Source organism: Oncorhynchus mykiss, chromosome 20, assembly GCF_013265735.2.
Source record: "Oncorhynchus mykiss isolate Arlee chromosome 20, USDA_OmykA_1.1, whole genome shotgun sequence".
NCBI lineage: Eukaryota > Metazoa > Chordata > Actinopteri > Salmoniformes > Salmonidae > Oncorhynchus > Oncorhynchus mykiss.
The window spans coordinates 26423566-26451037 of NC_048584.1; the positions used below are offsets into that span (position 1 = coordinate 26423566).

General features: G+C 44.1%; 1 protein-coding gene across 9 annotated transcripts in view; it reads right to left on the reverse strand.

Annotated features, from left to right (window-relative positions):
* Positions 1-27472, reverse strand: part of tanc2b (tetratricopeptide repeat, ankyrin repeat and coiled-coil containing 2b) — a 220374-nt gene that overhangs the window by 14093 nt on the left and 178809 nt on the right. For 7 of the 9 annotated variants that reach the window (XM_021576266.2, XM_021576270.2, XM_021576267.2 and 4 more), the window contains 17 exons: positions 25915-26172; positions 21974-22105; positions 19145-19180; positions 18298-18579; positions 17947-18074; positions 16337-16568; positions 15736-15905; positions 15079-15357; positions 12816-12983; positions 12442-12602; positions 12071-12179; positions 11821-11943; positions 5428-5664; positions 5117-5311; positions 4624-4717; positions 1827-1960; positions 204-327 (listed from right to left, as the gene is read on the reverse strand). In XM_021576266.2, the coding sequence (XP_021431941.1) occupies positions 204-327; positions 1827-1960; positions 4624-4717; positions 5117-5311; positions 5428-5664; positions 11821-11943; positions 12071-12179; positions 12442-12602; positions 12816-12983; positions 15079-15357; positions 15736-15905; positions 16337-16568; positions 17947-18074; positions 18298-18579; positions 19145-19180; positions 21974-22105; positions 25915-26172 (2862 nt within the window). The remainder of the gene's footprint in view (positions 1-203; positions 328-1826; positions 1961-4623; positions 4718-5116; positions 5312-5427; positions 5665-11820; positions 11944-12070; positions 12180-12441; positions 12603-12815; positions 12984-15078; positions 15358-15735; positions 15906-16336; positions 16569-17946; positions 18075-18297; positions 18580-19144; positions 19181-21973; positions 22106-25914; positions 26173-27472) is intronic. The other 2 variants (XM_021576268.2, XM_021576269.2) reach the window with 1 other exon arrangement.

A 27472-nucleotide genomic window follows, 5' to 3' on the forward strand; every position in this document is an offset into this window, starting at 1 on the left:
CAGGGATTAGAGGTCAGCATTGGGAGTCAAAGGTCAATTGGTAAAATAAAGTACCATCAATGCTTTGGTGATTGTATTTAACAAAGTAATGATGAAAAAAAGTAATTGAGAGTTATATAATTCAAAGGATGAAAGGACAGCAGGTCAAAGACAATGTAAATGACAAGGACATGAGTGGATGTTTTCTTCCTCCTGACCCTCACCCTGTGCCAGTAGGAACTCCACAGTGCCCAGGTGACCCTCTGAGGCAGCCATCATCAGAGGGGTTCGGCTTTGCTTGTCAGCCAAGTTCACGTCTGCTCCGTGAGTAAGGAGTAGGTCCACGATCTGAGAGAGGACAACACTATAGTTACCATCCAGTACACAACTGTTTGTTTTTGTCAACATTGCCGTTCGATCTCTCTTTGTCTGATTTGACTGTTTTACCCATTTCCTATCTTCTACATTGTGGATTAATAGTGAAGACATCAAAACTATGAAAGAACACATATGGAATCATGTAGTAACCAAAAAAGTGTTAAACAAATCAAAATATATTTTATATTTGAGTTTCTTCATATTAGCCACCCTTTGCCTTGATGACAGCTTTGCACACTCTTGGCATTCTCTCAACCAGCTTCATGAGGTAGTCACCTGGAATGCATTTCAATTAACAGATGGGCCTTGTTAAAAGTTAATTTGTGGAATTTATTTCCTTCTTAATGCATTTGAGCCAATCAGTTATGTTGTGACAAGGTAGGGGTGGTACACAGAAGATAGCCCTATTTGGTTAAAAACAAAGTCCCTATTATGACAAGAACAGCTCAAATAAGCAAAGAGAAACGACAGTCCATCATTACTTTAAGACATGGGGCGGCAGGTAGCCTAGTGGTTAGAGCGTTGGGCCAGTAACAGAAAGGTTGCTAGATCGAATACCAAAATAAATAAAAATAATTAAATAAAAATGAAGGTCAGGTGACTGACTACCTCATGAAGTTGATTGTGATAATGCAAAGTTGTCATCAAGGCAAAGTGTGGCTACTTATATATATTTTGATTTGTTTAACACTTTTTTGGTAACTACATGATTCCATATGTGTTATTTCATAGTTTTGATGTCTTCACTATTATTATACAATGTAGAAAATATTTAAAATAAAGAAAAGAAAAACACTTGAATGAGTAAGTGTGTCCTAACTTTTGACTGGAACTGCACACACACACACACACACACACACACACACACACACACACACACACACACACACACACACACACACACACACACACACACACACACACACACACACACACACACACACACACACACACACACACACACACACACACACATTGCTCATCCTAATATTTCTATATTTCTATAATTCTATTATTTTTGATTTGTGTGTATTGTTAGATATTACTGCACTGTTGGAGCTCGGAACACAAGCTTTTACCTACACCAGCAATAACATCTGCGAAATATGTATATAAGACCAATACAATTTGATGTGATTTGCGATATGACATGGGTGCACAAAGTAAACAGAATAGTGAGTCAATTTCCACAGCAACTAAGAGAGTTGAAGCGCGAGGCTAAACTTCTCAGCTGTTTAGGGTCTCATCCCTACCACGCTGTAACAGCGTGAAGTGAACCCATGCACATGTGCAGATACTGTGTGTGACAATGTGAGAGGGAAGTCTTTTCATCTCGCTCATCGCAACATCTGTGGTGCTGCTCGTAGCAACGTCAGTTTTCTGAGTCTACAGCACCTTCAATATGAAGTGTTCTGTGTTATGGGCCCTGGTCAAAAGTAGTGCACTATAAAGGGTAAACTCAGCCTCACCTGCCAGTTTCCCTGTCGGACAGCACTGAACAGGGGCACGATGCCTCGTCTGTTGGGCTGAGCCACCACTGCTCCCTGCTCCAGCAGTAGTCTGCAGACGTCTAGCTTCCCCCGGCCCGCCGCTGCCGTCAGAGCTTCAGGGAGAGGATCAGTCATGTCATACAACACAAGTATTTAACATTTTTTTTTACACTTGATCATTCTAAGACTGACAGTTATTGTGTGTGAGTCATGTGTTAGTATGCAGATTGTATAGTAAGTGGATGTGAAATGGAGAGTGGGGACACACAGGGCAGGGGTGAGTAACACACAACACAACATACAGGGAGTTATATAGGAGTTATATGTGTTATATATATCGCAACATACTCCCCTATAAAGGTATGAGACATGTTCGACATTAAAACAGTGTTTTATAACTCTGACCTCACTACAGATGAACACAAGAGAAGTAGCGAAAGAGGGAGGAGAGAAAGGAGAGAACATGTGTTGCGGGGGTAGACAGTCGTGTGCATTTATGCATTTAACTGATTGAGTCATACAAGTATTGTTCCCAACAGGACAGAGAGAGTAAAGGGTCACACAGGGATCAGCCAGTAAAAAATACTTTATCATTATAAGACTTACAGTCATTATGTGTGTCATTTGTTAGTATGCAGACAGAGTGGAGGGTGGGAGTAGACAGACAGACAGACAGTAGACACTGGTAGATAGACAGACCGTAGACAGACCATAGACAGACAGACCGTAGACAGACAGACAGTAACATCTATGGATTTAACTGACTGAGTTATATTAGTATTGAGAGAGAGAGTGAGAGTCATATTAGTATAGAGAGATAGTCATATTAGTATAGAGAGAGAGATAGTCATATTAGTATTGAGAGAGAGAGAGAGAGAGAGAGAGAGAGAGTCATATTAGTATAGAGAGATAGAGTCATATTAGTATAGAGAGAGATAGTCATATTAGTATTGAGAGATAGAGTCATATTAGTATAGAGAGAGAGAGAGAGTCATATTAGTATTGAGAGAGAGAGTGAGAGTCATATTAGTTTTGAAAGAGAGTCATTAGTATTGAGAGAGAGAGAGTCATATTAGTATTGAGAGAGAGAGAGTCATATTAGTATTGAGAGATAGCGTCATATTAGTATAGAGAGAGAGCGAGTCATATTAGTATTGAGAGAGAGATTCATATTAGTATTGAGAGAGAAAGAGTCATATTAGTATTGAGAAATAGAGTCATATTAGTATAGAGAGCGAGCGAGCGAGTCATATTAGTATTGAGAGAGAGCGAGCGAGTCATATTAGTATTGAGAGAGAGAGAGAGAGAGCGAGATTCATATTAGTATTGAGAGAGAGAGTGAGAGTCATATTAGTATAAAGAGAGAGTGAGAGTCATATTAGTATTGAGAGAGAGAGCGATAGTCATATTAGTATTGTGAGAGAGAGTGATTCATATTAGTATAGAGAGAGAGCGAGAGTCATATTAGTATATAGAGAGAGAGAGAGAGTCATATTAGTATAGAGAGAGAGTGAGAGTGAGTGTCATATTAGTATAGAGAGAGAGAGAGTGAGTCATATTAGTATAGAGAGAGAGCGAGTCATATTAGTATAGAGAGAGAGAGTGAGAGTCATATTAGTATAGAGAGAGAGAGAGTGAGAGTCATATTAGTATAGAGAGAGAGTGAGAGTCATATTAGTATAGAGAGAGAGTGAGAGTCATATTAGTATAGAGAGAGAGAGAGAGAGTGAGAGTCATATTAGTATTGAGAGAGAGTGAGAATCATATTAGTATAGAGAGAGAGCGAGAGTCATATTAGTATTGAGAGATAGAGAGAGCGAGAGTCATATTAGTATAGAGAGAGAGAGCGAGAGTCATATTAGTATTGAGAGATAAAGAGAGTCATATTAGTATAGAGAGAGAGAGTCATATTAGTATTGAGAGATAGAGAGAGCGAGAGTCATATTAGTATTGAGAGAGAGAGAGTCATATTAGTATAGAGAGAGAGAGAGAGAGTCATATTAGTATTGAGAGAGAGTCATATTAGTATAGAGAGAGAGCAGGAGTTATATTAGTATTGAGAGAGAGTGTCATATTAGTTAAGAGAGAGAGCGAGAGTCATATTAGTATAGAGAGAGAGAGCGAGAGTCATATTAGTATAGAGAGAGAGAGTCATATTAGTATAGAGAGAGAGTGCGAGAGAGAATCGGCTCTAACAGTAATAGCTTGATTTTTCTCAATCTTTCCAATCCACATGTGGGAACCACATAGTCATAGTTGAGCACCCCAGAGCAGAGCAGACCCCCCCCCCCCACACACACACACACACTCTCCCTCTAAGACTAGCTCTGAGCTCTGCCCTGCCCTGTCTGTCTGTGCTCCAATGACACCACTGCACTGTCTGTCTGTCTGACATCAGCCAGTGTCTGTTTGGCGCAGCAGCAGCAGAAACAGCAGAGCAAATCTCTCTCTTTCATATCCGCACTGCAGCCCTCGCTCTATGGGTCTGCTCAAAACCCTCTGTCATGACTTGTCTGATTTAAGACAATTTATTAACATGTTCTATCTAAGTGTAGTGATCTACAACTCATCTTTAGCCCAGACTAAGCATCGGTTTAGAATTCAAGTGTCAAACCTAAAGCCACTGACACCTAATGATTCTACCTTAGGAAACAGCGCTGTAAAAATGGACAGGCTAAAACAAAATAGTTTCCTGGGTTGAAAACAATCTCCACAAGGCTGCGGACTGTATCTGAAGACCTTTTTAAAAAGCGTATGACGAGAGGCCTTAGCATACCAGTCTCTCCCCACAGGGTGTCGAAGTTGTTAATCTGAGCACGTTCCACCTCCTCCTCATCCTTCTCTGGCAGGTCCAGCAGGTAGGACGCAATCTGTTGGAAATAATGATACATATTACACCTCCCAAAATATCACTAGTGTGAGTGGCATGCAATACTAGTAGGATCGCATAGGGATAAACAATGAATTGCTGTCCAGTCCACACACTGCAGGGAAATTACCCAGACTAAAAAATCTAATATATATTCTTAGCTCTACAAAACTGTCAGCTGGGTAAGTGAGGTCTACAGTATACCCAAGTAATCTATTTCACAAAATATTCCAAGTAAGGAGATTTGCAGGGAGGCCTACCTCTGTGTATCCCATGCGGGAGGCCTACATCTGTGTATCCCATGCGGGAGGCCTACCTCTGTGTATCCCATGTGGGAGGCCTACCTCTGTGTATCCCATGCGGGAGGCCTACCTCTGTGTATCCCATGCGGGAGGCCTACCTCTGTGTATCCCATGCTAGCTGCAGCGATGAGGGCTTGCTGGATGGCATGGCTCTTGCTGAAGGCTCCTTGCTGCTGCTGTTGTGGTTGTCCCATGGCCCAGTCCCACTGGATAAGGAACTTGACCATCTCCATGTGGCCCCTGAGAGCTGCATGCACCACGGCACACTGACCATTCTTATCCAGGTGGTCCACCTGTTGATGGACACACACACACACAAAGATGGTCAATCCCCATTCGTCCATAGAACATATCCATAGATAGAGATGAATCTACAAACACACACTGCACCCTCTCTTCCCCCTCTCACCTTGGCTCTCCTGCGACACAGTGTGTTGACTATAGCCATGTGTCCCCCAGAGGCAGCGTAGCCCAGTGGGGTGAGACCGCTCTCTGAGGGCTGGTCTACAGAGGCTCCGTATTCCAACAGCAGCCCCACCATGTCAATGTAACCCAGGTGGGCATGCACACACAGCACCGGGGCGTTGTTCAAAACCTCTGTACGGTAGTTCACGTTGGCACCACCGAGCATCAGCAACCGGCTCACCTGGACACAGACAGATTTCACACAGTGTTAGACACAGAGAAAAACAACTGTAGCAAAAGTAGAGTTTAATTTATCAGTAGGAACAGCCCCTCAGGCGAGTTGGTTGGCCCCCTGTCAAAGGGAGAGCTGAAACCCTGATGAAGGCAGCATAGCTGTCCAAACGCTGGTATCTATGGAGCCATGAGTGTGAGGCTTTTGTTTTCAAATGGAAAGCAGTACCTTGATGTTAAGAGGGAAAAGCAGCAGTGTTGTAGTACTCAAGTCCGGTCTCGAGACCACATACTCAAGTGTATCGGTCTTGTCTCGGTGTCGGTTACACTCGTACTCGGTCGTGACTCTGTCTCAGACAGTGAGGACTCCTGATTTCTTACCGAAATGTCTTCCCGAAACACTCCTTTCTTAAAACATTAATACAGTATCTTAACGGCCTTTATATATATTATAGACTTGTTTTCTCAGTGGTGAACCTATAGGTCTTCAGTGTGACAGGTTAGGACAGTGCTGAAGCTATAGACCTTCAGTGTGACAGGTTACTACAGTGGTGAACCTATAGGTCTTCAGTGTGACAGGTTAGGACAGTGGTGAAGCTATAGACCTTCAGTGTGACAGGTTAGTACAGTGGTGAACCTATAGGTCTTCAGTGTGTGACAGTGGTGAACCTATAGAACTTCCGTGTGACAGGTTAGTACAGTGGTGAACCTATAGGTCTTCAGTGTGTGACAGTGGTGAACCTATAGGTCTTCAGTGTGTGACAGGTTAGTACAGTGGTGAACCTATAGGTCTTCAGTGTGTGACAGTGGTGAACCTATAGACCTTTAGTGAGTGACAGGTTAGGACAGTGGTGAACCAATAGACCTTCAGTGTGACAGGTTAGTATAGTGGTGAACCTATAGGTCTTCAGTGTGACAGGTTAGTACAGTGGTGAACCTATAGGTCTTCAGTGTGACAGGTTAGTACAGTGGTGAACCTATAGGTCTTCAGTGTGTGACAGGTTAGTACAGTGGTGAAACTATAGGTATTCAGTGTGTGACAGTGGTGAACCTATAGACCTTTAGTGAGTGACAGGTTAGGACAGTGGTGAACCTATAGACCTTCAGTGTGACAGGTTAGTATAGTGGTGAACCTATAGGTCTTCAGTGTGTGACAGTGGTGAACCTATAGGCCTTCAGTGGTGAACCTATAGGTCTTCAGTGTGACAGGTTAGGACAGTGGTGAACCTATAGGTCTTCAGTGTGACAGGTTAGTATAGTGGTGAACCTATAGGTCTTCAGTGTGTGACAGTGGTGAACCTATAGGCCTTCAGTGGTGAACCTATAGGTCTTCAGTGTGACAGGTTAGGACAGTGGTGAACCTATAGGTCTTCAGTGGTGAACCTATAGGCCTTCAGTGTGACAGGTTAGTACAGTGGTGAACCTATAGGTCTTCAGTGTGACAGGTTAGTACAGTGGTGAACCTATAGGTCTTCAATGTGGCAGGTTAGTACAGTGGTGAACCTATAGGTCTTCAGTATGTGACAGGTTTGTGATTCTGAAAGGACAGCAACCATAATACCAGCGCACTCATGTAGGAGAGTGCACTTCTTGTAAAACAAGAAGGCTATACGCAGGTATAAGCCGTATACCCAGGTTATTTTCAGTGGGAATTGTGTATACTGACTTCTTCATCCATACTGATGCGTATCAAAGTAGTGTAGTGAAGGTATACAATTTATGTAGTACAATAGAGAAATCATGCACAATGTAGCCTACACAATCACAAAGCACATTAAATATATTCACATGTGCACTGCACACAATCTAGTTTCAGAAGAATATCATCTGCAGGCAGCAAGTGTGTGCAGTTCTCAACTGGTTTTGGCATGGAGCAGCTCACATAAGTATGACATCGGTAGCCGGTAAGGTAGGAAAGACGTTTCAACTTATGATATCTAACAGTAAATGCTAACTAAGACAACAATGGGTATGCAAACCAGGTATTGAAAAAGTTTAGTCCGAAGTGTTGGTTAGTAGGCTATTTGTGATATGCAATTGTCATCATGCGCTGTTTGCATCAGGGGCGTAAACGTGGAAGTGCCTGTGTGGACAAAGGCCAACCTACTGGGGAGCCAGGCCATGTCAGGCCCATCCAATCAGATTGATGTGGTTTAAACATTGTTGTGGACTTAGACCATCACATTTTTGTATTTTATTTATATTTTAAGTATGATTTTGAGAGTGAAAATCTGAAAAATCTGTAGGAAAACGAATAAAAAAAAACTGGAAAACAGGATGTTCCACACAGGGTGACTTTCCTTCGCTGGGCGGGAACGTTTGGGGAAAATTAGAGTATACCCATTTCTCCAGGCACCACTACACCACTGCATAGGGCTGATGGAAAGACAGCAGTCACACACAGCATGATGTTAAATCACCACTACACCACTGCATAGGGCCGATGGGAAGACAGCAGTCACACACAGCATGATGTTAAATCACCACTACACCACTGCATAGGGCCGATGGAAAGACAATCACACACAGCATGATGTTAAATCACCACTACACCACTGCATAGGGCCGATGGAAAGACAATCACACACAGCATGATGTTAAATCACCACTACACCACTGCATAGGGCCGATGGAAAGACAATCACACACAGAATGATGTTAAAGGATAAGCAGTCCATAAACTCAGACATAATAAGCCAGTAGGTCCCAATCATAAGAATACAAAAACACAACCATTAAGCATTTCCCAATTGAAATGCACAACTATTACTTCCCATTGAAAAAAACATTCATTAGAATCATTAGAAACCCCTTTTGGAATTATGTTAGCACAGTTTAAAACTGTTGTGCTGATTAAAGAAGCAATACAACTGGCCTTCTTTAGACTAATTGAGAGTCTGGAGCATAAGCATTTGTGGGTTTGATTACAGGCTCAAAATGTCCAGAAACAAAGAACTTTCTCCTGAAACTCATCAGTCTATTCTTATTCTGAGAAATGAAGGCTATTCCATGCGAAAAATTGCCAAGAAACTGAAGATCTCGTACAACGCTGTGTACTACTCCCTTCACAGAACAGCGCAAACTGTCCCTAACCAGAATAGAAAGAGGAGTGGGAGGCCCCGGTGCACAACTGAGCAAAAGGACTAGTACATTAGAGTGTCTAGTCTGATAAATATCCACCTCACAAGTCCTCAACTGGCAGCTTCATTAAATAATAGATTAAGATAACACAGACACTGGACAGAGCAAGTCTGCCTAGATGGCCAGCATCCCAGAGTCGCCTCTTCACTGTTACAACATTAATTAACAATGTCTACATTGTATTTCTGAACAATTTGATGTTATTTTAATGGAGAAAAAAAATATGTTTTCTTTCAAAAACAAGGACATTTCTAAGTGACCCCAAACTTTTGAACAGTAGTGTATGTAGCATGCTAAAAACACAGAGCCTAACGCTAGCTAGCTGCTAGGAGGATGTCAAGCCATTGGAAGAGTGGGTAAGTGGGTCATATCGTTTTTCGATGGCTATACACAGCTAGAGATGCAGGTGTGGTTAGCTAGCAAGAACTTCAACAAATGTTATCCAGTTAGCATATCTCTTGCGCATGCAAAATTCACTCTGGCTATCTACTACGATTTCAGAGCACTTTCATCTGAAATTGCCAGAGCGCAGAACAACTGATGAATTTACAAAAGCACAACACCTGCTGAATATGACCGGTGTTAGCAAACGTAGACAAAAAAAGGTGCTCTAGATAACATGTAAACAGTCTAACCTGCTCAGCTATGGCAAGTAAAATGGTCAGAGTGAGGTGTTCTCTCATTTGTGTCTGGAAGTAGCAAGCTAGCCAGTTAGCTTGGGTGCTTGGTTGGGACAAGCATGCACTGGAAGGCAAGCTGCAGAAGGATGAAGAGGCTACAATTCCCCATTGTTTATCAGTGCAATTTTGACAGACAACTAGCAGAAAAAGTTTGAGAGGGTTTATCTGATGTTCCTTCATTAGATTTTAGCTAATCTTGCTCTGGCTAGCATTAGTTGATATTGTTGTTGCTGATGTACATAACTGAGGGAGAGAGAGCCTTTTCATGGTTGTTTGATCAATAGGACTGTACGTTCCCACATGTAAGAGGACTCCAGTGGTGTTAGCATATTTTCAGAAATCCATTCAGGTGTATTTTGTGGCTTTTGGCGAATGTGTTCTATGGCTTGTTTGTATAAAAGCCTACTGTAGCTCTGATTGGCTATAGCGCACCAGTCTGTGTAGACTCCGGTTCTGGACAAAACAGATGTTTTTATTCGGTTTCATTTACTGCAGTGTCTATTCATTGTCCAAATGCATGGCTCCTTTCCCACACTACATTGCTATAGAATTTTCACAAATGCCTTAGTATATATAATTCCCAAACATTCTAAGAATTTATGAAAATGTGAAAATGACCATATCTAAGTGGTAGCTTGTCAGAACATTTTTGAAAAGTGTCATTCTTCCTGGGTGTGTATATGAACATATTCTAATGAGATTTAGCAACAACATCCTCTTTGATAACACCTGCTGCAGCTGCTGAAAACTAGCCAACAACAAAAGCTAGCTAGCGAGACCGTGGGAAAATTACTGCTCGCTATTGCGCAGTGACCTGTTGGCCTTCAAGAAGGCAGACGTTTCCATACGTTTTTGTAAAATCGGTCCCACCCATTAAGTAAAAATGTGATTGGTTGATTCCACCGTCACTCCAAAATGTTGCCCTAATACAGTTGAATGGCAGATGCCTTTATCTAGCTTCTGATGACCTAGCCAATAGCTGACTTAGCTAGCTAGATTTATCTCCCCAGAGACTAGCAAAGAAAAATCCTGATAGGATATTTTTTCTCTTCAGTGTTAACCCTTTCATTTCCAACAAAAACTGAAGAGATTAAATCAGATCATTATTATAATCATTATTTTATAAATCCTTAGCCCTTTTCTGAAGGTGTAGAAGGCTCATTGTGCTCCACTGTGTTTGGGTTAGTAATAATTTGTATAGTGGCTCTATTTGCCTTCAGCAGCATTTATTCGCTATTCTGAATGTCTAAAGAATCCATATGTTCTGAAATATGAACACAGAAATATTGGACATTTTGAACTCTTATTATGGTGAGGATTTGACAAAATTGCAATTATGATCTTGAACTCGCATTTTTCTGGTCTCGGTCTTGACTCTGTCTCTGACCCCTCTTCCCCTGCCCGGTCTAGGTCTTGACTCGGTCTCAGCCTCCCTCGAGTCTTGGTCTAGACTCGGACTCGACTTGCTCCGGTCTTGAATCGGTCTCACTTTAGGTGGTCTTGAAGACAACACTGAAAAGCAGTACGTTACCTTGATGATAAGAGTTAAAAGGGAAAAGCACAGGCTCTGTCGTAACCGGCCGCGACCGGGAGGTCCGTGGGGCGACGCACAATTGGCCTAGCGTCGTCCGGGTTAGGGAAGGCTTGGCCGGTAGGGAGGTCCTTGTCTCATCGCGCACCAGCGACTCCTGTGGCAGGCTGGGCGCAGTGCACGCTAACCAAGGTTGCCAAGTGCACAGTGTTTCCTCCGACACATTGGTGCGGCTGGCTTCCGGGTTGGATGCGTGCTGTGTTAAGAAGCAGTGCGGCTTGGTTGGGTTGCAGTGCGGCTTGGTTGGGTTGTGTATCGGAGGACGCATGACTTTCAACCTTCACGGGAGTTGTAGCGATGAGACAAGATAGTATCTACTAAAAACAATTGGATACCATGAAATTGGGGAGAAAAAAAGGGTAATAAATAAATAAATAAATAAAAATGTAAAGAAAAGGGAAAAGCAGTAAGTTACCTTGATGTTAAGAAGGAAAAGCAGTAAGTTACATTGATGATAAGAGTTAAAAGGGAAAAGCAGTATGTTACCTTAATGATAGGAGTTAAAAGGGAAAGGCAGTAAGTTACATTGATGTTAAGAGTTAAGAAGGAAAAGCAGTAAGTTACATTGATGTTAAGAGTTAAGAAGGAAAAGCAGTAAGTTACCCTGATGTTAAGAGTTAAGAAGGAAAAGCAGTAAGTTACCCTGATGTTAAGAGTTAAGAAGGAAAAGCAGTAAGTTACATTGATGTTAAGAGTTAAGAAGGAAAAGCAGTAAGTTACCCTGATGTTAAGAGTGTAGAGGTTAAAGCAGTACCTTGATGTTAGGAGTGTACAGGTTTCTAAGTGAGGACAGAGCTGTGGACAGGCCTTCTGTGCTGTAGGAAACCCACAGCCCCTGGAGGATGGACGAGGAAACCCCAACCTTCTTGCTTAGGCCCTGAAATATAGACATCATTTGAGCTGTCACTGCTTTGAGTTGTGCTGTGTGCATATGAAAGTGTGTGTGTGTGTGTGTGTGTGTGTGAGTCTGTGTGCGTGTCTGTAGGCAGTGTGGTTAGGTGAACCTTGAAGATGTGTGCTTTGAGGATGTGGTGTCCCAGTTCAATGGTCTGCTGTCGGTTCAGCTTGGTCTCCTGGCGAGAGAACCAGAAGGCTAGCAGGGTGTGGCCACTCCTACAGGGAGACAGGGAGGAACATAAACCATGAGCTTCTGCACAAATAGTTAGGGTTAGTAGATAGTTAGATGTAATGTTGTTGACAGTTAGTTGAACATGCTTATTCCTGTTAATTCCCTAATGATTATAGGAAACGTCTAACCGTGATTTCTGGAAAAGCTAGGAATTTGGGGAATTTTTTGCAACTCTATCCAAGACTACATCAGTCTCTCATATAGTACCCACCCCCTACACACCAGGAGACCCATCCACCCACTGACCTGGGGTCACACAAGAACTTGGTTTTCTCCCCCTCCTCCCTCCAGATCAGCCACTCCCTGAAGGATGGGTGAACAAACATCCTGGTCCCGTCCCTCCTCTTGACCAGGAACATGGCTAGGTTGTCTACGCGCTGTGTGAAGTCCTCCCAGTCCAGCATACCCTGCAGCAAAGAGGGTGAAACCAAGAAACTTAGCTTCTTAGCTGTGCACATGCCCAGGAGCTTTGCTAAGGCTGTTCTTTTTCACGGGCACTATCGTTGCTATCCGGTATACAACTGCACATGCCCAGGTAGTGTTTGCATGGTGGCTAAGTGTGACATGTTTTCCTATGGGAAATGCAAACGGTTCCCCGTCAGTGCAATAAGTGTATTTGCCTGCAGGGAGCCGGCATTGATAGCCTGGTAGATCTGTTCGTCAGTGAGGGGGTGGAGGGATGCCACTGCCACGTTGAGTAGGGGGAGGGCCCGTTCGAAGGACGACTGGGTAGGGAAACGCATGTTGCACTGCAGCAGGTACACCTCTGCCAGGTTGACGGGCACCACCTGGGATCAATGAATCAATCAGATATTTTCTATCAACAAATAAATCAATCAGTCAGTCAATCATTATTATAGCATATTTCTTAGGTAGGGAGTGCAATACAATGTTCTGTATAAAAAATGTAAATGGCACATACAGTGCCTTCAGAAAGTGTTCAGAGGCCTTGACTATTTCCACATTTGTTTACTTTACAGCCTTATTCTAAAATGGATTAAATAAAACATTTTCCTCATCAATCTACACACAATACCCCACAGTTAAAAAAGCGAAAACAGGTTTTTAAACATTTTTGCAAATTTCTTAAAAAAAAAAAACAGAAATACCTTATTTACATAAATATTCAGACCCTTTCATATGAGACTCGAAGTGAGAACTCCAGTGCATCCTGTTTCCATTGATCATCCTTGAGATGTTTCTACATTTTAGCCCACCTGTGGTAAATTGAACTGATTGGACATGATTTGGAAAGTCACACACCTGTCTATATAAGGTCCCACAGTTGACAGTGTATGTCAGAGCAAAAACCAAGCCATGAGGAAGAAACAAATTGTCCTTCGAGCTCCGAGACAGGATTGTGTCTCCGCTTGGAGTTTACCAAAAGGCACCTAAAGGACTCAGACCATAAGAAGCAAGATTCTCTGGTCTGATGAAACCAAGATTGAACTCTTTGGCCTGAATGCCAAGCGTCACGTCTGAAGGAACCCTTGCACCATCCCTACGGTGAAGAATATTGGTGGCAGCATCATGCTGTGGGGATGTTTTTCAGTGGAAGGGACTGGGAGTATAGTTAGGATTGATGGAAAGATGAAGTACAGAGAGATCCTTGATGAAAACCTGCTCCAGAGCGCTCTTGACCTCAGACTAGGGCGAAGGTTCACCTTCCAACAGGACAACGACCTTAAGTACATAGCCAAAAACATGCAGGAGTGGCTTCGGGACAAGTCTCTGAAAGTCCTTGAGTGGCCCAGCCAGAGCCTGGACTTGAACCCGATCAAGCATCTTTGCACCTGAAAATATCTGTGCAGCGCCACTCCCCATCCAAGCTGACAGAGCTTGAGAGGATCTGCAGAGAATAATGGGAGAAACTCCCCAAATACAGGTGTGCCAAGCTCGTATCGTCATACCCTAGAAGAATTGAGGCTGTAATCGATGCTCCTACAAAGTACTGAGTAAAAACCTATTTTTGCTTTATCATTATGGGCTATTGTGTAGATTGAAAAAAAAAACAATTTAATACATTTTAGAATAAGGCTGTAAAGTAACAAAATGAGGAAAAACTCAAGGGGTCTGAATACTTTCCGAATGCATTATATATACTGAACAAAAATATAAACGCAACATGTAAAGTGTTGGTCCCATGTTTCATGAGCTGAAATAGAAGATCCCAGAAATCTTCCATACGTACAAAAAGCTTATTTCTCTTATATTTGCTTCACAAATTTGTTTACATCCCTGTTAGTGAGCATTTCTCCTTTGCCAGGATAATCCATCCACCTGACAGGAGTGGCATATCAAGAAGCTGATTAAACAGCATGATCATTACACAGGTGCACCTTACAATAAACACCACTCTTTAATGTGAAGTTTTGTCACACAACACAATGCCAAAGATGTCTCAAGTTTTGAGGGAGCGTACAATTGGCATGCTGACTACAGGAATGTCCACCAGAGCTGTTGCCAGAGATTGTAATGTTCATAAGCTGCCTCCAATGTCGTTTTAGAGAATTTGGCAGTACGCCCAACTGGCCTCACAATCGCAGACCACGTGTAACCACGCCAGCCCAGGACCTCCACATCCGGCTTCTTCATCTGCGGGATCGTCTGAGACCAGCCACCCAGACAGCTGTTGAAACTGAGGAGTATTTCTGTCTGTAATAAAGCCCTTTTGTGGGGAAAAACTAATTCTGATTGGCTGGGCCTGGCTCCCAAGTGGGTGGGCCTACTGATCGCTGCATCATGTGAAATCCATAAATCATTGAAATTGTTACATGTTGCTTTTATATTTTTGTTTGGTGTAATTAAAAGTAGGATAAAGAAACATTATAAAGACAAGAATAAAAGCAAGGCAATAATGCATACTGTAAATTACCGGCTTACCTTGTAGCTGGAGCTCTTGAGGACCAGGTACCCCTTCTCTATAAGGTCAAAGGTGAGTTTTAGGTACAGGTAGGATCCCTGGCTGAGGGCCTTGAGGTGGGCAGAGAGCTTGCCGAAGGTGGTGTTGTCCATCTTGCCGTTGAGAGAGATGTTGTTCTGTATCTCAGGACTGCTGTGGATGCGGTGCAGGATATAACCCTGTAAATCCTGGTCTATAGCATCATTTTCCTCCAGACCATCCAGAGAGATATGGTGGAATGGGAGCAGCTTGGTGATCTCCTATAGGAGGGAAATAGGGGAGGATGAAGGGAGAAGGAGGAAGGAGGAAAAGGGGGGAATGATGGATGAGGAGAGGAGGAAGGAGGAGGAGAGAGGAGGATGAAGATGGATGGAAGAATAAAGTGGGAGGAAGGGAGAAATGGAGGAAGGAGAGAGGAGGATGAAGGGGGTTAGAAGAAGAAAAGTGGGGGAGGGAAAGAGATGCGTGGGCAGTGTAACAAGATGTACAAGCAATCTTCCACTGATGTCAATGTATTGACAAACTCTATCAAAAGACAATTATCCTTGTTTGGTGTTAACAGTGTTAATCTTGTATGTTTTTAATGGCCACACCCTTACTGGAGGGGTAGAGGACTGTAATGCGTATAATGTGTCTACCTGTAATGTGGTCCTAACAGTGACCACCAATTTGAGCCAGGGGGGAAACTTGCTGATGGTTTTGCTGAGGAATGAGACGATGGTGTCTCCGTAGTCAGGCTTGTGGAACTCTGCCTCATTTAGCCCATCTATCAGGATGACCAGGTCATCTTCAGAGGCGATCTTCCTCTCTAAAAACCACACACAGAGAAAAGAGTCAATATGGACCAAAAAACATGATTGCAAATGTTCTGCCTAATGTACTCTTGCTAAAATCAAGAATACATATGTGTTGAGGATCCCACCCACTGACAGAGTCACTAGGAGTAGAGACAGTTTTATCACCTTTGTAGAGAGCGTCCAGGGGTTCTAAGGGTGTCCCCCAAATGTCACCCTATTCCCTATATAGTGCACTACTTTTGACCAGAGATTCCCTATATAGTGTACTTCTTCTAACCAGGGCTTATAGCACACTATTTTTAACCAGGGCCTATAGGGATTTTAACCAGGGCCTAAAGGGATTTTAACCAGGGTCTATAGGGATTTTAACCAGGGCCTATAGGGATTTTAACCAGGGCCTATAGGGCTTTTAACCAGGGCCTATAGCAGAGAATTGTATCACCTTTGTAGAGGGCATCTAGGGGTTCTAGAACTCCTCTTCTGAAGGATGCCAGGGGATCCTGAACGCAGGAGCGCAGACTGAGCATGCTCTGTAGCTGTGGCTCCCTGAGCAGCAGCTCTCTGTAGGCGATGAGCTGTGGCGAGCGACACAGCAACGCTGCCACGTTGTGGACAAACTCTGGCACCAGGCACGTGTAGGCGTTGTCCGCCTGGCAGTAGTGGTACGCCACCACCTGGGGGCGATAGAGAGGGGGGAGACATGGTAGGTCAGTAAAAGGGGTTGGAAAATATAAGACGGGGTTCAGGTCATTAGGTCACACTGTAGCAAAAACATTTTAAAAAACATTTTAAAATAAAATGTGCATTTCTTATTGGACCAAGTCCAGGTCATTCTTCAGATTGGTGCTTAATGAACACGATCCTGTTTTCTATGTTTTGACAATAAGAATCCGGTTTTATAAACTGGCGCTGCTACAATTGATTTGGTGAGTCAACTAGTGAGTCAACTAGTTCATGGTGGATGATTGCAGTGTAATGAACATATTACGTCTCGTTTCTCTTTTCGGTTTTCAGCCAATAAATAATTCAGAGCTCCCTGCCGTTGAGAAAAGATGGATGTGAATGAGTGTGTGTTTAATTGCATGTTTAGACGGACACCCAGAGGAGTCAAAAGTCTAAATGATTATCCGCACAACACAGATGAGTAATCTCAGTGTGTTTCTCTATAATAATATATTCTCAGCACAGTGAGCACAAAGCTTTATAAAATGCCACGAGCAGATAACACAAAGAACAGATGGGCGTGAAAGAGGTAAGGAGAGAAAAATAAAATGAAAAAGAGGAGGAGAGAGGTGAAGTGAAGCAATTAGTAAGCTGCGCCACCAGCAAGGTGTGTCCAGCTCGGGGACTATGACAGTTGACGTGGACCAAGCGCCAGCCTCTGTTCCTCTGTTTCATCAAGGAAACCGCAGGGATAAAATAACAAATCAGGATAAAATGCTAATTGAGTCACAGAGGAATAAAACAGAGCTTAAAACAAAGGGAGAAAAGTGGGAGCGGGCTCAATTATTAATGCATCGAGTTAACAAGATATAATAGCTTGGCTGGGAAATGGCTTTCTGCAGGTATACATATTTCATAAGGCTCCCTGGCAAAGTTGTTTTTTCTCTTTTAAACACATCTGCATAATGCAGCAGGCTGGGGAGAGGAATGGGGCTGGGGCTGGGGCTACAGATGGCAAGGCGCGTCTGTCACCCCCATTTAGGGGATAGGGGAAGCTGGGGCTATGGTATGATGTGAGTGGTGTGGGGATTTAGGGAAGCCACTAAGCACCGCCTCACACATCATTCATATTTAACTTCAGACTAGACAGGTTCATAAATGTTAACACGTTTACGCCACTGAAAGAGAAAGAGTTGTTAGAAAGAATGTTTCTAGGCCAAACTGGATGTTTGCAATTAAAACAGCTAGCCTTGTGTACTGTGAAACTGGTCCAAAATCCAGACTAGCATGTCACTTAGTATGAAGATGTGTTGGGCATGCATTCTAACTGGTCTGCTAGTTTGGCAATGAGGGTATAATTGTTATTGGAGAGTCATCTTTTTTTTTAACCTGAGATGCCAGTCTCCTCATGGCCTCCTCCTGGCGTCGTCTCATCTCAGGGGTCCCGGGACAGCTGCCCCCTCCCAGAGTACCTGTGCTATAGGCCGGCTGGGGCTGAGTAAGGGGGAGCTCTCCATCTGAGAAGAAGCATAGAAGGAAGAGGATTTAACCAATGGCATGTTTGTCAAACCATTTTTATATCACCTTAAAGGATCCATCTGCCATTCCAACAATAGCAAAGCATGCCCTCCACCTCTGTTTTGTTCAACAGAAATGTTTTTTTAGAAACTTTACTGAAAGCTGACTTGTTGGTTGTGGCCATTTTAATAGCAATCTCTATTCATGAGTATCTGAGCCTACGTTTGGGAGAGGCCTGCGGAGAGTCAGAGGCGATCTGTCTCATGCGCGTTCCGTGGCAGCTCAGCGCCACCAGACGAGAGATGATGGCTGTCTTGCCATAGCCAATGTTGCCCACGATAACTACGCCGAGGTTGGGGATGTTGTTGCCTCTGTTGAGATGGGCATCGACCTCCTGGAACAGCCAATCACGGCCGGTGAAGACGGAGTCCATGGTGATGCTGGGCACCTCGAAGAGGAGGGGCTTCAGGGAGATGTCAGGTGGCCGGTATGGGGCAAACCGCACTGGAGGGGCAGGGGGAGAGAGAGAGAAGATGGACAGTTACAATGGTTGCTCTTTATTTGACAGAGAAATGCTGCCACTACATTAAGATAATGAGTGTGTATGGCCTATAGTGAGTCCTGACTGTCATGGGACTTCCTCCTACTGCTGTAATCACTACTGTAATCCCTACTGTGATGACTTCTGTAATCATGTGTGACAGAGAAGGGATTCAAGGGAAATATTCATTTGTTTCACAATTGAAACCTGTATGTCCTAACACAAATACTATTATTTTTCCTCACTAGGGGGAGTCATTAGATAAACGTGTTGTTTTTCAAAGACTGTCTGGGCATCCCGTCATCTGAACAAGAGTAGTATTAAAAAACATGGATGTATGGATGTAAACTATGTTTGGACTAAAATATATGTCTGGAGATGAGAGAAGGACCAAATCTAAACAGGAGTTATTTTTCCTACTTATCTTAATTTTACAGTTAGCTGTATGATCTGAAACAACATCAGTGGAAATATGGACAAAATGCATGTTACCAGACATGTAACCAGATTAAAGTAAAGTAAGCTTACGTGATTGGGATTGCCAGGCGTGGTTGTTAGCAGAAGCTGAGACAAACAGAAGTGAGAGAAAAGAGGAGGCAATGAAAGAACAGACAGGGTCATGGGAAGCATAACAGAATGGACGCTGGCAGCCGTGTGCAGTATGCTAATGGTGCAGAGCAGGGTTGGTGGTCAAAGGTCAATTACATTTCAATTCAGGAAATAACTGAAATTCCAATTCTAATTCCAATGAAGAACTGGAATATGGAACCGGCCCCCAACACTGGTACAGAGAGCCGCAATAGGAGATGGAGACTGCAGCATCAGATATCAACTAATATGATATAATAACATCTCCAGATCCATCTATTGTAAGGCAGTACACTCCCAGAAAGAAATATCCTGTGGTCAAGTGATATCTATCTATTGGTTTAGGGCAGGCGACACAGTACAACATAAATGCAATAGACAGACCATGAGTCAGGGCTGGGGAGAACACGTGTGATGAATGATGTGTGTGTTACATAAGGAGCATCACAATATAATGAGCTCCAATTGCTGTTATTTATATAATATATTCCTTCCCAAAATGTACAAAGTGCTGGGCCAAGCATGTTTTACAGCTAAACCAATAATACTAATAATCATAACAAGTTGGGAAAAATGGTTGATGACTGCACAGTAGTGCAGTAGTATAGATATACCTGGGGAAAAACTACTTCCATCTGTGAATATAGCCTGACATCAGCAGCACCATATATTATGTATACACAGTCAACACAACTTGATAAACTCAAATTTCGCTGAATCACCACAAACAAAAAACGACAATACACAAACATGGACACAGACAGAGACACAGAGACACAGAGACACAGACAGAGACACAGAGACACAGAGACACAGACAGAGACACAGAGACACACACTGAGCCTTGGAATAAAACAGTTGCTGGGATGCAGCAAACCATCGAAAATCTTTTCTGCATTGCCATCCTTCAATTGATCCTAAAACGGATTAATACAATCTCATAGACTACGAAAGAGTGTCGTAGATTTCACTAATGGAAAAAAACTAAAACACCCCAACACTTTCTCTTCACTGTGTGTTAGTTAGACCGGGCACCGGCCATAGCAGATGTAAATTAATACGGTGTCCTGCATTAAGTGGTGCTAATCTCATGAAGTGACTAAATGCCAGCGCCAATACAGGGCTGGCATTTAGTCTCTTCTCCCACTGTAATCACCTCACACAAGGTACTACTCAGCACTAGCAGTTGTCTATGGCAAAGACCATTAAGCATTAGGCCTATTAGCTAAGTCATTGTGCCTCTGCTGGTCTGCTGTAGGTGATAAAATCCTAGAAACATGGCTGCCATGTTGTGAGCAGGAAGGAGGGAGCATGGAGCGGGTCTGTGGGGGGTGCTGTATCTGGAGCTGCATCACTTCCTGCTTAGACAAGGCTGTGAGAGGTATAAGCCTAGGGATCACTCTGCTCCTCTCCTCTCCCCCTGACCAGCTAGACAGAGTGGTATCACTGTGTGTGTACGTGTCCAGACGGAAAGGCTCACTCAGACACTTTAATTATTCACTAGGTGAGGATGACTCAGAGCAGGGGAGGCTGAAAGAATGGAGGGAGGTGAGGAGGAGTGGTACTTCAGTCTGCTCCATATGAAGGACCAGGGTTACATTAGGCCCAGACAGCTCTACTCCACAGATGTGCGTGTGTGTGTCTGCCTTCATGCGTGCGTGCATACATTTGCATGCATGGATTTTTGTGCCTGCATATGTGTGTCTAGAATGAGTGTATTAGGTGGGAGGCAATCTAAGAAACTGCATCTGCCTGATTCACCAGGTCTATCACCATCTCTTGCTAAGCTACTGTACCATGGTCGTTTGCCAAATGGCACCCTATTCCCTATCTAGTGCACTACTTTTGACCAGACCCCTATGGGCCCTGTTCAAAAGTAGTTCACTAAATAGGGAGCCATTTGGGACACATGGTCTCTTCTCCCTGCTATCTTCACTCTGACTCACTCACTGGGCTTAAAACAGCATCACTGAGCTAGTCTCTTGATTTCCATGACAGCATCAAACAACATAAAACAAAGGAAGTGAAGCAGTGCCAACCAAGGAGGACGCTTCAGCATTTGGTTACCATCTGACTAGCACAACAACCCGCTCATACATATTCACTATAGTATAGCAGCAATGTGTTGCTCCCTTTGCGACCATACCTACTTTTATAGCAGACAATTTGTTCTCCTTTAAAACTCACTGTGCGGCTATACACACTAGTTAAGTAAGTCTCTCTCCCTGAAGTAAGGAGGTGTAGTGGTGTAGCTTACTCAGGAAGGTTGCTAACACTGATCGGAAGAGGCAAGGAGCATGCCTGGATGCAGTGGGCCGGCTTGTAAACACACTTGGCTGCGCTTAGGAGAGGAGAAAAACAAGTGGCTGTAGAGCTCGGAGAGTACCAGGCCTAGAGCCCTCTACTCTGCAGCTGGCTATGGGGAGCCCACACACACATGCAGAAGCACGCACGCTCATGTGATATAATTATTATTTTGTAGATGTGTTATGGAGACACACAGCTAAGTGTGAAATGTAAAAGCACTTGAGGCAGCAGCTTGCTGTATCCCTATACTGTATGACTGGATGGCAGAAGACTGTGATGAGTTCATTAGTGGCTAAATAAGTAAAGAAGGAAGAATGGCAAGGGGAGAACATTATGGTTGTCCCAAATGTCACCCTATTCCCTATATAGTGCACATTTGACCAGAGCCCTATATATAGAGAATAGGGTGTCATTTGGGAAGCAACCTGTCTCTTCTGAAGGGCTATAGTGCTCCTGTCTTACCTCTGAGGTCGGTCTGGGCGTGGCCTGGTCCGGTGTGTGTGTTCTGTCGATTCATGCGCATCGACGTGCGCAGTGGAGTGTGTCTCTGATCATCCAGGTAGGTCAGGTCCTCCAGGTGAGCCGAGCTGGTGGCTGAGATGTGTGTGTGTGTGTGTGTGTGTGTGTGTGTGTGTGTGTGTGTGTGTGTGTGTGTGTGTGTGTGTGTGTGTGTGTGTGTGTGTGTGTGTGTGTGTGTGTGTGTGTGTGTGTGTGTGTAATGTGTGTGTGTGGAAGAGGAGAGAAAGAAACCGTTTGATTCACATGCAGCTTTGATTCACATACAGTATTATGATAGCACATGCCAGCATCCTGAGGCGGTTTGGTCGTCAAGACTGAGTAAGTTCACAGTAAAGTTTAGAGAGGAAGGCAGGAGGGAGGGATGCAATATGGCTGTTACATGGACCTGTCCCCCACCCCCCTCTGAACGGCTGTTCCATGGGCTTGTGAGAGGAGGCAGATGCCACCTAGACCCTGTGGATTAATTAACTCTGCAGACAAATGTCTTATTCATGGAGAAAAATCCTTCACACTGACACTGCTGCTTGCTCACTCCATGCTGTGTCTGCAGACCAGCTCTACTCTGGGGGCCACTGCATTGTCAATGAGATTACAGAGGCTGGTGTGTGTGTGCGAGGGGGGGGTCAGTTCCCTCAACCTGCCACCACATCAGTGGGAGCTGCAGCCTCAAAGCCAGTCAGAGTCAGAGGAGGACATATGTATGACTAAGTGAACTATCAGTTATAAGGTATGTCTACAGCAATGTCAGACCACAGCTTTGAGAGAGAGAGACAGAGAGAGAGCGAGAGAGAGAGAGAGAGAGAGAGCGAGAGAGAGAGAGAGAGAGAGAGAGAGAGAGAGAGAGATTCACTACTCTACTCTCAGAGCATGGAGGTCAAACAGTCAATCACACCTTGAGGCACTGCCTTCTTTGAAACTCTACCTGAATAGATCCACAGATGCATCATGGAGTGAGGAAGGAGAGGAAGGGGGTCGAGCATGACTTCCTATTGACTCCCTCTCAGATCAACCCTAACTCGTCAGTAGCATATATCCAGGCAAACTGCACCCAGGTTGGAAGTACAATATAATCCATGGGGAGAGATCTAGAGAGGTATGCTGGGATCAGATCAGTCTGATCATTAACACTGGTCTCTTCCTCCTCTGTCCGTCTCAGAGGGTTCACCTCCCAGCAGCTTGTGTGCATCACCAGCTTAGTGTTAATGCTCCAGTAGCATGTGTGTCTGTGTTGTTGATTGCAGTGAGTCACTACAGCAAACCAGCAATGGAGTCAACCAATGATGAAGCTCACAGCACAGCTTTCCCAAAATGGAGGGAGGACAGCAGCTGGGAATGCTGGGGGCTTGGCCCTGGACCTTACTGGAATGGGGATGGCCATGGTCATGGAACTGGGTGATGTAAGTTCCACATTGCACCCTATTCCCTATATAGTGCACTACTTTTGATCAGAGCCCTATGGGCCCTGGTAAAGAAAAGAAAAAAAACTATTGCACTAAATAGGAAATTGGGTGTCAATTGGGACACAGACTGGTTTGTTCAGATAAGAAATGCCACTCCTACTACCACTACACTAGCCTGGTCCGTTTGTGATGTATGGCCTACATGTTTGGCATGACAATGACCATAGGAGTTGGCAAGACAGCACAAACAGATCTGGGTACAGGTTACCACTAAACTAAGACAAAAGGTCAAAGATAATGTTTGGGCTTAGGAATAAGGTCAGGAGCTAAATTCAAATTCTCCCTTTCCCTTTCTTCAACTCGGTTTTAATCTGAGGAGGACTGAGTTGAGAGTTGAATTCACTATCTATCAGCAATGCAGTGTCTGTGCCAATGCAGCTAAGATAGCACAACTAGCGTGCTCAGTGGAAATGGAGGGGGAAAAGTGTTAGTGAGAGTGAGAGAGAGAGAGAGAGAGAGAGAGAGAGAGAGAGAGAGACATCATGATGAAATGACTCCTGGCGCTGAATAGCATGGTGGAGACCTCACCCAGCTGTGTGCGTGAATGCGCGTGTTCCTGCTTTAACAACCCAGTTATAAAGCGCATGTCCAGGAACATTGCTGCTCTCTGATATACATCCAGGCTAGGCAGTAGGCCTGGTATCCCAACAGTCCAGCCAGTTATCCCACAACACATTTCAGAAATTAACTAAATGCTATTGTCTCCTGTAAAATGTGAGGCCACCCAATCTCCCTCTCCAAGGGGAAATAGAGGTATTGACATTTCTAGTGTAATATTTCTACAATACAGGTTGCATACCAAATTGGACCCAATTGCTATTTAGTGCACTCATTTTGACCAGGGCCCATACGGCTCGATTTTGGACACACCCTACATTATTAATATGTACAGATGTGAAAATTCTGAAGAATGGCATGGTGCAAAACCTGATGGGTTACTGACTATGTTTTATTAGTCTGGTCTTCAAGGCCAAAGAGTTTGAGGAGAAAGTACATTTTTCAATGAGAGGTTTCTATTCATTTCTGTTCTATTCCACTTAAAATACTACTGAGATGACTGTGAACGAGACAGAAAAGATATCCTCCTTTAACATTATATATTTCCTCCCTCCTTCACCCTCTCTCTTTTCTCTCCATCCCTCGCCTCCCTCCATCCCTCTCACACTCTCCCAACAAGCTTCTCTCTCATTAGGTAATAAAGTATCCCCCTCTCCTCATTTTCCACCTCTGCAGCCTCCCTTTCCTCTCACTCCACGGTCTCAGCTAGTTCTCTCCTTCTGCACTTCAAAGCAGTGTCTCTCTCCCTCTCAGTGACTCAGGGGGATAGAAACGGTTAATGCCTGAAGCTCTGATGTTCCTCTGCCGTGGGAGACCAGCCAATCCACGGCCTCCTCTCCTCCCTCCTTTCTTCCATCCCTCGCTCTTCTTCCCCTTGGTGGAGGAGATAGCTCTCCCTCTTTCCCTACCTCCTAATGCATCCACTTCTCTCCTCCTTCTCAGTCCCATTCCACCACTCACAAGGTCCATTCTACTGTAGGCCTGGATAAAATAAATAATCTCTCCTTCTTTCGCTCCTCTCCCTCCCTCGCTGTCGCTCTCACCTCATCTCATGTCATGTTACTTCTCGAGCAGCTCTCGAGCCCACTCCTCCTGCCTGCTCTGTCCTTTTTCAAGGACTCATTATTGAAGCAGGAGAATAGATTGAAGCTCATTCTCTCTAAACCACTGTCTGTACACCCACTACCTGGCTGTCAGACAGACAGTTAGCTATTAGAACATGGCTGACATAGAGAGCAGGTCAGAACCGATATGTGTGAGGTATTTTACTCCTTTTAGTGAAACTGTTCCATTATCTACTCTGGCACACTACTAAGAATGAAACAATACACTGGGAGTTCATTCTGAGCCGTATGTTAGCATTGACATTGTCGGAACCCCACTGCATCTTCGCAACACTGTAACGTCTGAAGGGAAGGCTCAGTAATACAGCTCATCTCCAATGAATGTCTCGGCTCTGAATAGCAGGACAATAATACAATAAGATCCATCAGGAATGGCAGCCTGTTATGTAACTTCACATTTTAAGATTCATTTAGCCATACTTTGGGGAATAAGCTATTTGAGGAATGCTATAAGTGTCATAACTAGACACACATACATTTCTATGTAACGTTCTCCTCAACATTCAGATACAATTGACAGAATGTGCAAAATATATATATATTTTCCTGGAATCAAACAATAGAGCTCAATACTGAGAATGAGGCTGTCAACATTATCTTGCGCCTTTTAGATAAAAAGGGGAAGGAAGGACACTGCATAAGGACGCAGTCAAGGTTAAGCCGTAGGTCAACGTCAAAGGTTAGGATATAGATGTGTAGGAACAGACCAAGCAGGAAGAGCGAGGAAGAGGGTGGGACTCACCTGCGACGGAGTTAGGGCGAGGCATGAGGTACAGAGGGATGGAGTGAGCGGAGTGGGAGGACATGCTGTCCAGGTGTCTCTCAGGGATCTTGTTGAGGCTGTAGGTTGAGGCGGCCATGTTCTCGTCCACACGGTACAGGAACGAGTCAGTGCCAGACTTCTGGCTCTGCCACAGCTTCAGGTTACTGCCACGCGAGAAACCCCCCTCCCCGTATTTACCCCCACGCTCAGCGTTCTCCGAGTAGCTGGTCAGGGTGGCTGGAAGGAAGGAACAACGGGAGTAGAGGAGAGGGGTCAGGGGTCAGAGTGTAAGGAAGGAGGGGTTGACTCTGCTATGACCATGCTTGATGACCCAACGTCACAACCAATCATATACAGTCGTGGCCAAAAGTTTTGAGAATGACACAAATATTAATTTTCACAAAGTCTGCTGCCTCAGTTTGTATGATGGCAATTTGCATATACTCCAGAATGTTATGAAGAGTGATCAGATGAATTGCAATTAATTGCAAAGTCCCTCTTTGCCATGCAAATGAAATGAATCTCCCAAAAACATTTCCACTGCATTTCAGCCCTGCCAAAAAAGGACCAGCTGACATCATGTCAGTGATTCTCTCGTTAACACAGGTGTGAGTGTTGATGAGGACAAGGCTGGAGATCACTCTGTCATGCTGATCGAGTTCAAATAACAGACTGGAAGCTTCAAAAGGAGGGTGGTGCTTGGAATCATTGTTCTTCCTCTGTCAACCATGGTTACCTGCAAGGAAACACGTGCCGTCATCATTGCTCTGCACTAAAAGGGCTTCACAGGCAACGATATTGCTGCCAGTAAGATTGCACTTAAATCAACCATTTATCGCATCATCAAAAAGGAGAGCGGTTCAATTGTTGTGAAGGCGGCTTCAGGACGCCCAAGAAAGTTCAGCAAGCGCCAGGACCGTCTCCTAAAGTTGATTTAGCTGCGGGATCGGGGCACCACCAGTACAGAGCTTGCTCAGGAATGGCAGCAGCCAGGTGTGAGTGCATCTACATGCACAGTGAGGTGAAGACTTTTGGAGGATAGCCTGGTGTCAAGAAGGGCAGCAAAGAAGCCACTTCTCTCCTGGAAAAACATCAGGGACAGACTGATATTCTGCAAAAGGTACAGGGATTGAACTGCTGGGGACTGGGGTAAAGTCATTTTCTCTGATGAATCCCCAATCCGATTGTTTGGGGCATCTGGAAAAAAGCTTGTCCGGAGAAGACAAGGTGAGCGCTACCATCAGTCCTGTGTCATGCCAACAGTAAAGCATCCTGAGACCATTCATGAGTGTGGTTGCTTCTAAGCCAAGGGAGTGGGCTCACTCACAATTTTGCCTAAGAACACAGCCATGAATAAAGAATGGTACCAACACATCCTCCGAGAGCAACTTCAACCAACCATCCAGGAACAGTTTGGTGACAAACAATGCCTTTTCCAGCATGATGGAGCTGGAGCTTTTCCAGCATGATGGAGTGGCTCGGGGAACAAAACATCAATGTTTTGGGTCCATGGCCAGGAAACTCGCCAGACCTTAAT